General features: G+C 40.7%; 1 protein-coding gene across 4 annotated transcripts in view; it reads left to right on the top strand.

Annotated features, from left to right (window-relative positions):
* Positions 1-14619, top strand: part of SNX6 (sorting nexin 6) — a 55076-nt gene that overhangs the window by 12594 nt on the left and 27863 nt on the right. For all 4 annotated transcript variants that reach the window (XM_027111044.1, XM_027111045.1, XM_027111043.1 and 1 more), the window contains 4 exons: positions 355-476; positions 2427-2550; positions 11289-11384; positions 13793-13898. In XM_027111044.1, coding sequence (XP_026966845.1) covers positions 355-476; positions 2427-2550; positions 11289-11384; positions 13793-13898 — 448 coding nt within the window. The remainder of the gene's footprint in view (positions 1-354; positions 477-2426; positions 2551-11288; positions 11385-13792; positions 13899-14619) is intronic.

Genomic DNA, 14619 nt, shown 5'->3' with positions numbered 1-14619 from the left:
CACCAGAAAATAGTACTCTGCTCTTGTTTCTTCCTTGGTGTAAAGGATCTCAAGGATCTTAATTTCTAGACTTAATCAAATTCTCTAACCTTAATCGGGATATTCCTGGTATCCAGTTCATTCAGGATGACTTTAGCTCTCTCAGACAATAGTCTTTTATGGTGGCAGTAGTACAATTGCTGCAAGAAATTAAAGTCTTTAAAACTAGTGATTTGGGGGACTTCCCTGGCAGCCCAGTGGTTAAGACTCCGTGCTTCCACTGCAGGGGGCATGGGTTTGATCCCTGGTCAGGGAACTAAGATCCCGCATGCCGTGTAGTGCGGTCAAAAAACTAGTGATTTGGTTCCATTACAGATCCCTCCAGCACCACCAAGACCTGATTTTGATGCCTCAAGGGAAAAACTACAGAAACTTGGAGAAGGAGAAGGGTCTATGACAAAGGAAGAATTCACAAAGATGAAACAGGAGCTGGAAGCGTATGTGATTTTTCTTGTTAATTGTGCTTATTTTAGTGCCTTTTTTGTTTTGTTTTTGTTTTTTTGCTTTCTGATATCCCATCCTTTCAATCATTTCACCACATTGACCCTTTCTGGAAGATACAGGTTTAAGCCATACAACCAGTGTTAATGGTCATGATCAGAGCCTACAGGAAAATTATAGAATAATTGTCTGCACTTTAAAATTCTTTAAATTACATTTTTAAATAAACTCTGAAAATTGAAAACAGGGGATCCAAAAGTTTATAAAAAAATAGTAGAAAGGGAAATAATGACTTTTTTAAAGCACAGTGTAAATCTTTTCATTTGTTATTTACAAGGCCTTAGTCACTACTCACCTGGTTCTCTTTTTTTGACAAGTGCATACTACCAAGACTTCTGTATCTCATAGCAGTGTGCACTGAGCAACTCTGAATATATTCTGCTTTCTTTTTCAAAAAGTGTGTGTGTGTGTGTGTGTGTGTGTGTGTGTGTGTGTAATTTTCCCCCTCCTCTTTTCTCTGCCTGTGGCTTCTGGCTGAAGGGAAAAGAATAGGAGCAGAGAGAGAATAGAGAATAGTTTTTTAATGTTTTTTATTAAGTGATTACTAGTTTCATATATACTAGACATATTAAATCCTTGAAAAAAACTGAGATAATTTCTATTTCATTTTTAGCATATTTGCTGAAAATACAGTTTTTCCTCTTTTATTAAACATTCAAAATAATTTTGGATTTGCTGTATATTGTTTTTCTGTATTTTGAGAGTTATACAAGGAAATAACTTTCCTTGCATTATCATCACGTTCATCACTCTTTTTCTGGTCATTTCTCCCCTTTGTGCATTTCCTTTTCTCTTCTTGCACTGAATTTCAGTTTTTAAGGATATTTTTACAGTGCTACTAGACTCCTTCAGATGCTAAACTCTTGACAAGATAAATTAACAAAGTAGGTCTTCTTTGTTAAAGTGTAAGTGACAGATATTTTAAGAATTCTGTCCATACTGAGTGCAAGCAGTAGTCTGATAGCAGACAGATATATAATTCTATAGTTTATAAGGCTGAAAGCTGGAAATTAGCAGAGCACATTAATATTGAAAGAATCAGTGGTTTTCCAGTGGCCCTGATCATGATTCTTTTGTGGTCTGGTTAGGGGTTGGATAACAGAGAACCTTGGGTTTATTCTCCTGCTACCTCCATCCTCTGCATCCTTCTTTTTTGTCTTCACTGAATGACTACCCTCACAGAGATCAAACTTCTCCCAACATTGGTCCTGCTGGTTTGCTGGTATGTAAAACTTATCCTCCTTGCACGTAGTTGAAGCAAGAATATTGGGCCTTTTCCTTGAGTGTTTTTTCGAAACTGACGTGTATTACTATATGATCACTGTGATTCACTGATGATAGTAAAATATTTTAAACACAATTCTTCAATTGTAATGGCAAAAATTAGTCTCTCCATGGTGTGTTTCTTTCTTGTGTGCTTGGGTCATTAGATGAAAATAGTTATTAATGTTGAAAATATGATTACTGATACTGAGGTTTGGTTTCTGATTTTTTTTTGTATGAAGGTGTTCAAAAGCAGTAATTATCTAGAAATTGAATTATTAAAGTTGTACAGTATAATTTGTAGTATACTTTCTCTGAAGCTAAAAACAAAACCCCTATAGTTACCTTTAACATCAACCTGCATAGGAAGAAACGTTCATAAAACCTAAAAATATTAACATTTAAATGTAATAAATACTATTAACTAGCATGAAGTCTTTTCAGAGCTGGGTTTTATATATTGAATATTTCATTAACAGTTCAACTAAAAGCTTTGTTTACATGGATTATATCTTTGTATCTCTAATTTTGCATTTAGAATAATTCAAAGAGTATTTGCTGAAAAAATTGTTGCAGATGTTTTTCTGCAGTATTTTACCTTTAATTTTGTGTATTGTTTCTAGTGAGTATTTGGCAATATTCAAGAAGACCGTTGCAATGCATGAAGTGTTCCTGTGTCGTGTGGCAGCACATCCTATTTTGAGGAAAGATTTAAATTTCCATGTCTTCCTGGAATATAATCAAGATGTGAGTATTGATCAAAGTAGTGATCAAGGTTTATTTTTAAAGCATCATTGGAAAGAGTAGGGAGTTGTTAGAAAAGGCTTAAGGCCTTATAAAAACATTTTATAAAATGTTCTTATTTTTCAAGCAGTTTAAAATGACTCTTTTTCATGGGACCTCCCTCATCAATATATTCTCCAGTGACATTCATGATTCTGCCCAAGGTCTCAGGGCCAACAGGAATTTTGACTGGTGCACCAGAATCCAGGACTTCTGGCCCCTAACCAAGCCTTCTGTACCATCCATGGCAGTGGTCCTTGCTGTGCTCTCACCCAAATGCTGGGCCACCTCCAAAACCAGCTTGGTCTCCCTGCCTTGCACTTCCAGGGCGTTTAGGATGGGTGGCAGTCCCTCATCAAATTGGACATCCACCACTACACCAGTGACCAATGACCAATGTGCCCAGTGGTGGCGCCTGCCTTTGGCGAGGGAGATGTTTAAGCGGCATTGTCTCTGGCAGGCTGGAGCGGCTCCCAGTATGAGCTAGGCTTGGGGTAGCGGCGCTGAAGGGCTGAGTCCCTGAAAGGCCCCAGAGGCCGGGGCAACAGCCACACGACCCACAAGACCCAACATAGCAGAGCCCAGGGCGGGGCTGGAATTAAGAGCACTTGACTTTGACACCTCACCTCCCAGTCAAGTGAGAAAAATCCCTGCTGGGTTCCTCATCTCAGAAAAGAGTCTTTTAGATTCAACACAAAATGTGATGCTATTATCGTCTGGAGCAGAATGCCATCCCTAAGTCCCTCACATCTCTAGGTGGAGCTGAGATGCTGGGCAAATTCACAACTCTCACTGATGTGTTAAGGGCTTAGATCTTGATCAGTCATCTTAAGTTATTAGTTGTAGAACAGTGTTTTTATGCTGTTGCATTATATAAATCTGATTTCTTTATTCTGGTGTGTAAATATTATTTGTTGGTATAAATAATTGGTTATATCAGTTTGCTGATTTTACTCATCTGTAAATCCTGAGTCTCTAGAAAAATATATATATACATAAAACTTACTTGATGCAAAAAAAAATGATTCTTTTTCAATGATAATGCAGTTTCAGTAGAACTTGAGTGGATTAATTTTTTAGATGATGGTATATTATGTTGTTACTGGAATATTGATTTTCATCCTGAATTGTGAACTTCTTAAGAAATAGGGTTATTGGGCTACCCTGGTTGCACAGTGATTAAGAATCTGCCTGCCAACGCAGGGGACATGGGTTCGAGCCCTGGTCTGGGAAGATCCCACATGCCGCGGAGCAACTAAGCCCGTGAGCCACAACTACTGAGCCTGCGCTCCAAAGCCCACAAGCCATAACTCCTGAAGCCTGCATGCCACAACTACTGAAGCCCACATGCCACAATGACTGAAGCCCATGCGCCTAGAGCCCGTGCTCCTCAACAAGACAAGCCACCGTAATGAGAAGCCCGCACACTGAAACAAAGAGTAGCCCCCTCTCACTGCAACTAGAGGAAGCCCGCATGGAGCCAAAAATAAATAAATAAATATTAAAAAAAAAAAAGAAAAAGAAAAGAAATAGGGCTTCCCTGGTGGCTCAGTGGTTGAGAATCCTCCTGCCAATGCAGGGGACACGGGTTCGAGCCCTGGTCCGGGAAGATCACACATGCTGTGGAGTAACTAAGCCCATGTGCCACAACTACTGAGCCTGTGCTCTAGAGCCCACGCTCTAGAGCCCTCAAGCCACAACTACTGAGCCCGCACACCACAACTACTGAAGCCCACGCACCTACAGCCTATGCTCCACAAGAGAGGCCACCACCATGAGAAGCCTTCACACCACAACGAAGAGTAGCCCCCACTCGCTACAACTAGAGAAAGCCTGCACACAGCAATGAAGACCCAACGCAGTCAAAAATAAATAAATGGGGCTTCCCTGGTGGCGCAGTGTTTGAGAGTCCACCTGCCAATGCAGGGGACACGGGTTTGTGCCCCGGTCCGGAAAGATCCCACGTGCCGCGGAGTGGCTGGGCCCCTGAGTCATGGACGCTGCGCGTCCGGAGCCTGTGCTCCGCAACGGGAGAGGCCACAACAGTGAGAGGCCCGCGTACCGCAAAAAGAAAAAGAAAAAAAAAAAGAAATGAAAATTTTTTAAAAATTATTTTTAAAAAACGAAATAGAGGTTACTAAATTTATTAATGTTCTTAAATTTGAGTTTGGAGGCTTCTGAAGCCTTATGGAGAATTCCAGAGAAGTACTTGAGGTAAAGAATTCAATACTACTTTTGGGTTAATCATTGACTCTTGATCTGTTTAACCTGCCTTCTTCAGTGCTGATTGCTCCTACTTTTCCTCCCTCCCTCCCGGCCTGAAAACTCTGTTATAATGCAAAAAGAGATTTGAGGTGGTTGAACTTTGAAAGTTTCTTCATTTGTGGTGCTGGAAAAACTTTTCAGTGGACGGGTGATATAGATCTTGGGATCTATATTTGGATGACAAGATTAACTCATAATTTTAGTAGAAAACAAATGTAAACATAGTGGTTTGTTTGCTTACAAGTCAAGATCAAAGAATTTTGTGTATACAAATTTTCCCTCTTGGTTTGGTTTTAGTATCTGTGACAATAAAACGTCCTAAGTCTAGCAGTAGAGAAAACTTTTAAAAGGGTATGGAAGTGTAACTCAAAATGTAGCACTTTAGCATGGGTACTCTCACAAGCATAAGTGTAGTATGTGGTACTGGCCTGTGGTCACTTAATAACTAGGAATTGTAAAGAATGCTGGCTATATTGTGAATTATAAGAGTCTAGAAATGATTCATGAATAGGGTTGCTAACAAACACGATAGAATGCTGTCATCACTTTTTTACCTTTATGAATTTGTTTATGCTGGCCTTTATTATGGCCTGGGCTAAAACCTTAACAATAATTTGGTAGAGCAACATAGGTGTAAAGTGAGGCATGGTGGTACCAGCACAAGGCCACCTTAGTACTCAAGCTCCAAGTACTCTATCCTATTGCCACAGCCCTTGGTACTATCTGAAATTATATATCTGTATTTATTTACTTATTTAATTTTTTTTTTTTGGCTGCGTTGGGTCTTCATTGCAGTGTGCATGCTTTTCTCTAGTTGTGGAGAGCAGGAGCTACTCTCCATTGCGGCGCGTCGGCCTCTCATTGCAGTGGCTTCTCTTGTTGCGGAGCACGGGCTCTAGGCATGTGGGCATCAGTAGTTGTGGCTCACAGACTCTAGAGCGCAGGCTCAGTAGTTGTGGCTTGCGGGCTCTAGAGCGCGGGCTCAGTAGTTGAGGTGCACTGGCTTAGTTGCTCCGTGGCATGTGGGATCTTCCTAGACCAGGGCTCAAACCCATGTCACCTGCATCGGCAGGCGAGTCTTAACCACTGCACCACCAGGGACGTCCCTATATCTGTATTTTAAAAATTTGTTTATATATCCATTATCTATCTCCCCCTACTAAGCTCTCTGGGAGTAAGACTTGAATTTTTCACCATTGTATCCTCACTATTTTAGAATTGTGCCTGACCATTAAGATGTAAAATTAATATTTGTTAAAATAATAAGTGAAAGATTATTAAGTGTTTAGTTCACCTTTATAAATAGCTTTCATAAATCCTAGGATTTCATAATTTTTTTCCCACCAAGGTAGATTTATTTTTTTCCTTACAGTTTTTTTAATATATTTGTTGTTTTTGTTTATTTGTTTGTTTATGGTTGCTCCAGGTCTTAGTTGTGGCACATGGGATCTTTTTAGTTGTGGCATGTGGACTCTTAGTTGCGGCATGCGAACTCTCTAGTTGTGGCATGCATGCGGGATCTAGTTCCCTGACTGGGGTCGAACCTGGGCCCCCTGCATTGGGAGCACGGAGTCTTAACCTCTAGACCACCAGGGAAGTCCCTCTTCCTTACAAATTAGTATGTGCTTAATAGAGATGATGATGATGATGCATTTTAGTAACGCTTTTAGTATCAGCAAATGGTTGTTTTGGAGAAAGCCTAGAAAGATGGACTGGAAAGTGTTTTGCAAATATTTTTTAATTAATTAATAACAAGTATGTTAACAGGTTGTAGAAGATCATAGGCCCACAATTAAAAGGTTTTTCTCAACCTTGTCTCTAATGCTGTTTCTCAGATCTTTACTCTGTTCAGTGGTGCTGGAAAAGAAATCTGTCTGTGCTGTTCTACTATCTGAGCTTCAGAGGGTCATGGGACTGATGAGCTGTTGAAATAGAGTGAAAGTGTCTTGAAGTCTGAAAAGGCTGTGGGACATTTGGAAGGCCTAGAAAATCTTGATCCAGCATTTAGTCTTATGAGAAATGGTCACTGCTATAAGGAATGATTGCCTGTAGTATTGCTTTCCTTATGTAGCTCTGCCCCTTCTGTTTCCAGTACCTACAGCTTTAGTCTGCTTAGCAGTAGATTGAATATCTTACCTATTCAACACCCTAATCTTCATTCGTTTCTTCCTGCCACATCAGTGACCACACCCAGGACCTTGTCTCACCTCTGAGTTCTTTTTTCTTTCTTTTTTTTTAAATAAATTTATTTGTTTATTTTGGGCTGAATTGGGTCTTCCTTGCTGCACGCAAGCTTTCTCTAGTTGCGGCGAGCTGGGGCTACTCTTCGTTGCAGTGCGTGGGCTTCTCGTTGTGGTGGCTTCTCTTGTTGTGGAGCACGGGCTCTAGGCACATGGGCTTAGCAGTTGTGGCTCGCAGCCTCTAGAGCACAGGCTCAGTAGTTGTGGCACTCAGGCTTATTTGCTCCGCGGCATGTGGGATCTTCCCAGACCAGGGCTCGAACCCATGTCCCCTGCATTGGCAGGTGGATTCTTAACCACTGCGCCACCAGGGAAGCCCCACCTCTGAGTTCTTAAACCCTAATATTATAGACTCCAAACATAGCCTTCTGTACTCACAGCTCCCTTTTTCCCTGTTCCCCTTATAGTAGTTCTTTGACTCACTGCTGCATCTAGACCCTTGACCTCTCCTGCACTTTGACCCTGTCATTAGCCCTTTTGTCTTTCTCATCTCACCTAGAGTGCCTGCTCTGTTCCTTATAACAAGGTTATGACTTTAGACAGGTCTCTCCCATTTTCCATTAAAGCTGATTTCAGTAATTCTTCTTGATCAGATAGTGGCCTTGCTCACAGAGTGGGGGACACCAGTCAGAAATCAAATCCCTGAGCCGCCTGCATCCCCGCAGCCTTCAACCACCTTGGTGGCCACACTCATTGAATAGCTTCTTTTCTTTTTTACTTTCTCCTTTCCAATCTCGATTCCTTTTTTTCCTTTGCTTGCCTGACTGCCCTGACTAGAACCTCCAGTACAGTATTAAATGGAAGTGACAAGAGCAGACGTCCTTGATTTGTCCCTGATCTTAGGGAGAAAGCATTCACTGTTTCACTGTCAGGTATGATGTTAACGGTGGGTTTTTTCATAGATGCCATTCGTCAGCTTAAAGAAGTTCTTTTCTATTCCTACTTTTTTGAGTGGTTTTATAATGAAAAAGTACATCTGTTGAGGTGATCATGCAGTTTTTGTCCTTTATTCTATTAATGTGGTGAAATACATCATGCTTTTCCATGTTGACTAAGATATCTTTCTAGCTATGCTGGCTCCCATGTACTTGTGGATCTATGGGAATGTCTCTTGATGTGTTTTCATCTTAACTCTAAAGCTACTTCCCAGTCTCTTTCATGGGCTTTATACTCCATATATCCATTCATTTAAATCTGATTCTTCCACGGTTCCTCACTGAGTTCTCTAGAAGTCTAAAAGTTCCTCTAGACTTCTAATTCTGTAAATTCTAAGTCATATCATCTACTCCTGTGGCTCCATCTACTCTAATATGCTCTTAAGTTAGAAATCGATGGGAACTCCCTGGAGGTCCAGTGGTTAGGACTCTACGCTTCCACTGCAGGGGGCACGGGTTCAATCCCTGGTTGGGGAACTAAGATCCCGCAAGCTGTGTGGCACAGCGAAAGGGAGGGAGGGAGGGAGGAAGGAATCTGTATCACCCCTGAGTCCCCTTGGCATTTTACCCTCAGCTGCACTCTTCTTTACATTCATGCCTCCTTTTGTATTCTCTATATATCTCAAAGAAGGTGTCACTACCTCCCAAGTCCCTTACACTGTGAAAATTACTCAGGATTCCTACTGCCTATTCAGTAGTAACCAAGTTCTCTCTGTTTTATTTTACTATATTAGGAATGTGTCTGCATCCTTCCATCACTAGACCTAAAGATTAGTCCTGATTTGCATAATCTTTGCCTGGGTTTTCGAAGCAGTCCCTGACTGGTCATTCAACCTCCAGTCTTATCTTTTTCAACCCCTCAGTCTGTATTAAGTTCCTTGGGTGCTCCCCTAGTGCCCCATGGATATCTTTAACACTATACTCCTCACACTATATGTAATTATATGTTTACTTCTCTTCTGTCCTCCTCTGCACCATAAGTTACTTTAAGAATAGGGACCACCTCACCTCTTAATCGTCTTAATATTCCTAACACCCAGCAACAGTGCATGGTTATAGTATACATGCATTATGGTTTGTTAAATGAGTGAATTAGTGAAATAATTAATATCAAAAATTCAGTTAAAAAAAAAAAAAGAAAACCTAGAGTGCTTTGGGAGGCCTAAGATAGAGCAGTGAATTCTAACTGGGAATTTGAAAGGGTTACATGAAGAGATGCCTTTTAATTTGAATGTTAAAGTCTGAATAGAACTTTTGGTGGGGGAATTCCCTGGTGGTCCAGTGATTAGGACTCCGAGCTTCCAATGCCAGGGGCCCAGGTTCGATCCTGGTCAGGGAACTAAGACCCCGCAAGCTGTTCAGCATGGCCAAAAATTTTTTTGAAAAAAGAATTTTTGGTGAAAGAGGTATCATTTCAGATGCAGAGGAACCTAAAAGCTCAGAGCTTCTTTTGAGAACAGTTTGGAACATAAAGCTCTCTAGGGGTAGAGTGGTAGGTGGAAAGGTAAGTTGAACCAGATTTTTCAAAGTATTGAGTACCGTGCTAAGGAGATTGGCCTTCATTCTCTGAACATTATGAAACTTTGTAAACTTACTAAGTTTCCAAAGTGTGATGTTGGAAAGTTATCACAAGCAGCAGAATGGATTGGGTGGAAGAGATGAGGGATAACTAGTAGTCCAATGTAGTAGTCTAGGCAAGAGATAATGAGGACTTCTACAGGACAGTGGGAGTGGAAAGGGACACATTTCAGAAATTTGCTGGTAGAATTTGAGCTGTGAAAGAAAGAAAGAAATTGTAGATTACTTCAAGATTTTTTTTTTTTTAATTTTTATTTATTTATTTTTATTTTTGGCTGTGTTGGGTCTTTGTTTCTGTGCGAGGGCTTTCTCTAGTTGCGGCGAGCGGGGGCCACTCTTCATTGCGGTGCGCGGGCCTTTCACTGTCGCGGCCTCTCTTGTTGCGGGGCACAGGCTCCAGACACGCAGGCTCAGTAGTTGTGGCTCACGGGCCTAGTTGCTCTGCGGCATGTGGGATCTTCCCAAACCAGGGTTCGAACCCGTGTCCCCTGCATTGGCAGGTAGATTCTCAACCACTGCGCCACCAGGGAAGCCCTACTTCAAGATTTTTAATGAAAGGTACGGGGCTTTTGGGAACATACGAGAATCTGAGAGACTGGTTGGATGGGGCGGGGGGCGGTGCATGAATAGGGAACCAGGAAGAGGGAAAACTTGGAGATTAGACTATAATGAGTACTCTTTTAAGATTTTTCTAGGGCTTCCCTGGTGGCTCAGTGGTTGAGAATCCACCTGCCGGTGCAGGGGACACAGGTTCGTGCCCCGGTCTGGGAAGATCCCACATGCCGCGGAGCGGCTAGGCCCATGAGCCATGGCCGCTGAGCCTGCGTGTCCGGAGCCTGTGCTCCGCAATGGGAGAGGCCACAACAGTGAGAGGCCTGCGTACCGCAGAAAAAAAAAAGATTTTTCTAATGTGGGGTTAGCAGAATCTCTGTGTAAGGATATGATGTAGGCAATTGGAATTAGGATCTAAGGTTCAGGAAAGAGCTTAGGGGTAGTGAGAGAGATTTGTGAGTCACTTACGTAAAGGTGGGCATTGAAGCCATGGCAGTAGATTAAGGAAATTAGATGGGATGTTCCTTCATGGGGTCCCTGGTGCAGCAAGTAGTAAAGTCAAAGAGCTAGCTGCTTCTCACCTTTGCCTTTAGATATACCATTCATGCCAGGCAGAGTCATCTTTTGTGTCCTTTGTATCATGAGTTGCTGACCCCAAAACAGGTGAGGAGATGATATTTGGATGGGTTTGGAGTGAAGAATTTTCAAAACGTATTTTCAGAGCTTTTACAGAATCATATGATGGTATATTGTACTCCAGTAAATTGTGCATGTTCAAAGGAACTCCTTCCTGAGTTAATATTTAGTTGACTTTGTATGATATAGTAGTGTTTGACAAAGTATGATGAGAGGGTTACTTACAACAAAATTATCAAATATACTTATAAAATTTGGGAAAGCTAGGCCTTATTGTAGATCAGCTGAACCTGAATCTTTGGGAGTGAGGCCAGATTCCTCTTTAATGTCCCCAAATTTGAAAATCACTGATATACGTGATGAAATTGCCACTTTATTAAGTTTAAAAACGGGGTCCTTTTGAGATTGCCATTTTGATATCAGAGAATAAAGGAGGCATTAACTTCTCATTTGTAATCTTAAAAGAAATGCTAACTTAAATTAACCTTTCTTTCAGTTGAGTGTGCGAGGGAAAAATAAAAAAGAGAAACTTGAAGATTTCTTTAAAAACATGGTTAAATCAGCAGATGGAGTAATTGTTTCTGGAGTAAAGGTAAGACTTTAATTAACAGAGGTGTTGGTTTGAGAATTTACTTCTTCTAAGAGGGAGATAAATTGAGATTTCAGATGTGCGGACGATTATATTAGAGTAAAAGAGAAGTTTGGATAGTAGACTTCTTAGGCCTGGGAAACTGGGCCCCTCGCCCTGGGTTCCTCACGAGCTCCCTTCTCTAAGGGGTAGTAGGTCTGCAGGTCCAAGTGGATTTGCCCACCCAGAGCCCATGCCCCTTTCCTCCAAACCAGACCATCCTCCAGGTATCTAGAATCCCATATTTCCTTGCCCAAATCCCAAGCCTTCTTTCAGGTCCTGCACGGGCTTTTTCCTTGAGTTCATCTGCCAGTGGGTAGACTGGGCTGCTGGTGGCTGTCCTCCACAGGTGGTCAAGGAGTAGAGGGAAGGCACAGGGCAGGAGGTCAGTGTGCAGGGTGGAATGAACGTCCAGCCACGTGCACGTGAGGTCCCTCTGGGTGCCTTACAGAGTCACAGGGTGGGGCACAGAGGGTCTGCCTCCATTTGTACACTTATCCAGTTGGCCTTACAAATGTTAGGGGCAGACCTGGGTTCAGATTTGGAGTTAGAAGAGCTCAGTTGAGGTTTTGGTTTCGTCTCATAGTAGCTACAGGACCTTGGAAAAAGTCACTTTCTTTCTCTGAACCTCAGTTTTCCCATTTTCAAAATTTGGTCAGTAATGCCACCTAGCTCACAGGATTGTTAGAAAGATTGAATGAGATGATATGTGTGAAATATACTTACAAAGTTAATTATTTACCAAGGTAACACCTAAATTTTTCTTAATGATTTCTGAAAATGGTACAAAAATGGATTTTTCTGAAAACTCTAACCATTAAAATATAAGAGAAAAATGTTTATATTACATTATTAAGTAAATACTAATAAGAGATAAATAATGCTTTGTCATCATTGCCTGTTTTTATAAATACATCTATAGTAAAACTTGGGTGTAAAGTACTATTTGATTTATACTTTAATTTTGCAGAGACAGGTCATTTGATATTAAATTATTTGATATTAATTATAATTAATGTTGAACTTTTTTCTTTTTTTTTTTCTTATTTATTTAGGCTGTGCTGGGTCTTAGTTGCAGCACACAGGATCTTCACTGTGGCATGTGGGATCTTTAGTTGCAGCATGCAGACTTCTTAGTTGCAGCATGCATGCGGGATCTAGATCCCTGACCAGGGATCAAACCCCAGCCCCAAGTCTTACCCACTGTACCACCGGGGAAGTCCCTGAATTGTTTTCTTTTTTTTTTTTTTTTTTTTTTTTTTTGTGGTACGCGGGCCTCTCACTGCTGTGGCCTCTCCCGCTGCGGAGCACAGGCTCCAGACGCGCAGGCTCAGCGGCCATGGCTCACGGGCCCAGCCGCTCCGCGGCATGTGGGATCTTCCCGGACCGGGGCACGAACTCATGTCCCCTGCATCGGCAGGCGGACTCTCAACCACTGCGCCACCAGGGAAGCCCACTGAATTGTTTTTTAACATTAAGTATAAACCACTATATTGATTATGATTTTGATAATTTTATTGAAGTAATAGCTGACATTTTTTGAACATTTACAGTGTGGTGTTTGGTATCCCACATTTCATTAATCTTCACTACAGCTCTGCAAGTTAGTTTAGCTCCATTTTTACATTTAAGAAAACTGGTACACATGAATTAGCAGATTTTAAATGACATTTTATCAGTACTAACTTCTGCTTCTGTGTACTGTTGATGTCGGTCTCAAATTACATCATTTCAGCTGGTGCTTTTTCAATAAACAATTGCTGTTTTAGAAGGGAGGAAAGTACTGTTAATAGTTTTTACTTTTAAAGTATTTCTAGTTTTGTTCCAGAAAAGATTGAAAACAGTGTTTAATATGAAAATTGCTCCCAGATAGCTAGTTTGGCCAGGTTCCCTAAAGCAGTCAAAGAGGGCCCTAATGACTAAGGGATTCAGGAACAGCATTCAGGAACGGCCCATAGAATGCATAACAGACCAAGAGAAACAGATTTTCACTTGTCTGCCAGGCTTCTTTCCCTTTTTTCTCAAAAGCAAATGATCACTCCCACTGGCAGAAGTATATCTGTTGGAGAACAGGATTGTAGAGGCGGAGCACAAGTAGGAACACATTTGAGTACAACACGTGAGTCTCAACCATAATGGGGAGCTCTAAGCCTTCAACTGCAAAACTGTAGAAGATTTCTTACTTGATAGATAGAAACACATGTTTTTAAAGTCTGAACTTGTTGATGAAATCAATATATAATGTCTGATTATTAGAGGATAGCTCTGCTGTTTTACTGATGATCTTTTGATTATAAGGATAACAAAGTGATTTATGTGTTAGACTAAAGCAAGTAAGTGAAAAAAACTCATATTTTCTTTTGATCCCATAGGATGTAGATGATTTCTTTGAGCATGAACGAACATTCCTTTTAGAATATCATAACCGAGTTAAGGATGCATCTGCTAAATCTGATAGAATGACAAGATCCCACAAAAGTAAGGTTTTTCTCTGTGGCTAAAGTTTATATTGTTTAATGGAATATTTATAAAGTTATTATGTTATTTACAGTTTGTAAAAGTCTTGATATAGGGCAGTGGTTCTCAAACTGTGGTCTCTGAAGCTTTGATCCTAAGGCCCTTTTAAGCAAGTCTGTGAGGTCAAAACTACTTTCATAATAAAACTATGATGCTTTTTGTCTTTTTCACCATGTTGACATTTACACCGATGTTGCAAACGCTGTGGTGGATAAACTGCTGGTGCTTTAGCACAAATCACGGCAGTGGCACCAAACTAATAGTCTTTGTATTCTTTCCCACAGCGCATTTGCAATTTAAAATTTCGTTTAAGAATGTCCTTGATGGTATAGCACAGGGGAACTATTATATTCAGTATTCTGTAATAACCTACAGGGGAAAAGAATCTGAAAAAGAATGGATACACGTATATGTGTAACTAATCACTTTGCTGTATACTTGCAACTAACACAATATTGTAAATCAACTATACTCCAGTATAAAATAAAAATTAAATTTAAATTTAAAAAAAAAAGAATGTCCTTGATGAAGCAGTGAAACTTATTACTTGTGGAAAGTCTCCTCCCTTGAGTATACTTTTTTTAATATTCTGAGTGATGAAATGGGAGGTATGCATAAAGCACTTTGCATATGGATGTATGATGGTTCTCTCTAGAAAAGCATTTTAGTGAATGAGTTGCAA

The sequence above is a fragment of the Aethalodelphis obliquidens genome, unplaced genomic scaffold (assembly GCF_003676395.1).
Source record: "Aethalodelphis obliquidens isolate GAN/ISIS:26980383/991018 unplaced genomic scaffold, ASM367639v1 scaffold10, whole genome shotgun sequence".
Classification (NCBI taxonomy): domain Eukaryota; kingdom Metazoa; phylum Chordata; class Mammalia; order Artiodactyla; family Delphinidae; genus Aethalodelphis; species Aethalodelphis obliquidens.
This window is presented reverse-complemented; position numbering and strand designations above follow the sequence as displayed.